At 31.9% G+C, this 2505-nt stretch overlaps 1 protein-coding gene across 1 annotated transcript; it reads right to left on the bottom strand.

Moving 5' to 3' along the window:
* Window positions 1-1666: 1666 nt before the first annotated feature.
* LOC118736030 lies at window positions 1667-2355 on the bottom strand. Its single transcript, XM_036466139.1, has 2 exons — window positions 2182-2355; window positions 1667-2111 (listed from the first exon to the last, which is right to left on the bottom strand). The coding sequence occupies exons 1-2, from the start codon at window positions 2353-2355 to the stop codon at window positions 1839-1841; spliced, it is 447 nt and encodes a 148-aa protein (XP_036322032.1). The 3' UTR covers window positions 1667-1838.
* Between the last annotated feature and the right edge of the window lie 150 nt (window positions 2356-2505).

The following is a 2505-nucleotide window of genomic DNA, read 5'->3' as shown; positions in this document are numbered from 1 at the left end:
TTTTTTAATGTATTTTTTGTTATATTTCAGGTTGTAAGGAAATGTCTACATACATACATACACCCGTTGCGTAATATAAAGTCGTCACATATTAACAATCGTAGTTTTTGTTGACAGTGCTAGGCATTTTCTTCCATATCAACGACTGAGTGGAAGATCGACCTATCTCGGCAGACAGTTCGAAAACGCCCTAACTCAGAAAACTTTTCAAAACGGCCTATTTTAGAATTTATTACAAGCACGCTGCCGATTCTTAAATATCCTACCTCGACATATTTTCAATATACTTTCAGCTGAGATAGGGCGTTTTTGAACCAAATTCTAAGATAGGGCGTTCTTCAATCGAATTCTGAATTTGGGAGTTCTTGAAAAGTTTTTTTGAGGTATGGCGTTTTCAAACCGACTGCCGAGATAGGTCGGTCTTCCACTCAGCCGTCGATATAAAACCACTTAGAACATAAGTACTTTGTATGCAACGGAGTGTATATTCATCATATTCAAATAAATTTCATGTCATTGTAATTTTCCTTTTTTATTAACAAAACAGGAATTCATGTACAATACATTATATATTGAATATTAATTAAAGTACTTACACTTAGTAGAAGCTAAAAATTACAAAAATGTGTTTCATCTAAAATGGTGCTCATAAATTTTTTTTAATATATATACGAAACTCACATATTGACAAAATTTCACTATCTACATATTTGTAGATAATTAAATTTTTAAGAAAGTTTGTTGATTTCTTTTTTTAATGTACAAAGATTTATGGCCTTATTCATAAAAAATAAAGTAGTTTTACAAAAGGTTTATAAATTGAAAAATGTATGAAAACGTCAATTTATAAAGCTCTTTAAACCTACTTTATTTTTTATGAATAAGGCCATTAAACTTTGCATTCATATGGCTTTTGTTAAAGAATAAAATATACTCTCATAAAAAAAGGTAAAATCTTGTCAATATGTGAGTATACGGCACTCATGATAAGCACTGCATATGAGATCATTACTACTAAAAAAAGATTAAATAATATAAATACTGGTTCTAAGTTATTTATGAGCACCCAAAAAATATATAAATAACTTCGGCGTACTATATCTATATCAATATAATAATTTTCAGAAAATCCATATTTATGGTTCGACTTAGTTCAATTTTAATAAGCCAGCTACCTGAGTAAGCATTAATATTGGCAACATAGTTCAGATGTTACATCTATTTTTGACAGACACCAGATTGACACCACCAGGTTGAATTTTGATAATCTTTGTACGAAGTTTTAAATGTGGACTTATGTGCCGCTGGATAGGTAAAGTGCTAAACTTTTATAAATAAAATAAAAATAGCCAAAACTAGTCAAAGTGTCACTTGACTGAATCAACTGTCAGAAGGGTATATCGAAAAGTAGTAAGCTACGCAGACGCAGTCGCGGGTATCAGTTAGTTTTTCTGTAACAGTATAGCTCATTATATAACAAAAAACCATGAAAATCAAAATTTTTAACTAATTCAAAAATTCTAGCGGCATATTTGTAGTCAAAATAATGTCTACTCCGAAGTTAGTTGCAGCTTTTTGACATTATTTTCAAGGAAATATCTGTCGAAAAAGCTGCAACTAACTTTATAGTCGACTTTATGTTGCCTACGAATATGCCCCAAAAAAATTTTATAAACTTTTCATACCAATTATAAACATTGTAATTAAAATTTCTAGAAAGGGTTTTTGTAAATTGCAACTTTGAAAGAAAAAGCAGTATAAAACTTCTGCTCTCAATATAAGCAGCGGCAGAACACCACATCTAATATGAAATTATAACTTTTAGAAATAGATATAGATTAAAGCAGTTGACTAGAACTTCTATGTTTCTTATAATCAATTTCTATTTGCAAAAGTTCTAATTTCATCTGAGCTTCTTTTACTTCGAGTGTATGCTTTTCTTTCGCCATTGCATGCTTGTCTACCGCCCTTTTGTTTTCTTCCTCCCAAAACAAATGATAGGAATCGGGAATGGTCTTATTTTTTTTCTGCTCTGATTTGACCTCCAGCTTATTAGCTTTTTTCGTCCGCAAACTAGTTGGATTCCATGAGCTCCAATCAAGTGTATTTTCCTGAAACAGTTTATATACACATATGTATATTAGGTAAAATTAATGGAAATACACTATAATATTATATTACAATCTCTGCACCCTCAATAATCTCCACATCATTCGCTGTTTGACTTGGCATAGAGTCGTCCAAAGATTGTTGTTGTAGAAACCGTGCTTTTCCAAGCGAGGGGTTGAGGCGTATATCAATGTTTTGGTCTTTGATCGGGCTTTCCTTGATTGTTTCGGTAGCGCAGATCCCCATTAATATCGTCCACATATTCGATTTCTTGAAAGGCTGAAATCATATACACATGTAATGAATATACTAGGGCTGAATGGGGGATATTGTGGAGATGGTCTTGGATTTGCATTTGCAAAATATGTGAGTTACGCGGTTTTGCAGACGATACGC

This window comes from Rhagoletis pomonella, unplaced genomic scaffold, assembly GCF_013731165.1.
Source record: "Rhagoletis pomonella isolate Grant_MI unplaced genomic scaffold, Rhpom_1.0 Rhpom_scaffold_00003, whole genome shotgun sequence".
Classification (NCBI taxonomy): domain Eukaryota; kingdom Metazoa; phylum Arthropoda; class Insecta; order Diptera; family Tephritidae; genus Rhagoletis; species Rhagoletis pomonella.
Note: the sequence above shows the minus strand (reverse complement) of the source record. Positions and strands in the feature narration are given on the sequence as shown.

Bases quoted from the DNA above. Each gene is read 5' to 3' on its own strand.
- LOC118736030 (XM_036466139.1), bottom strand. From the start codon at position 2,355: ATGGGGATCTGCGCTACCGAAACAATCAAGGAAAGCCCGATCAAAGAC. The intron at 2,112-2,181 runs GTAATATAATAT...AAACTGTTTCAG, and splicing joins TTATTGAGGGTGCAGAGATT to GAAAATACACTTGATTGGAG.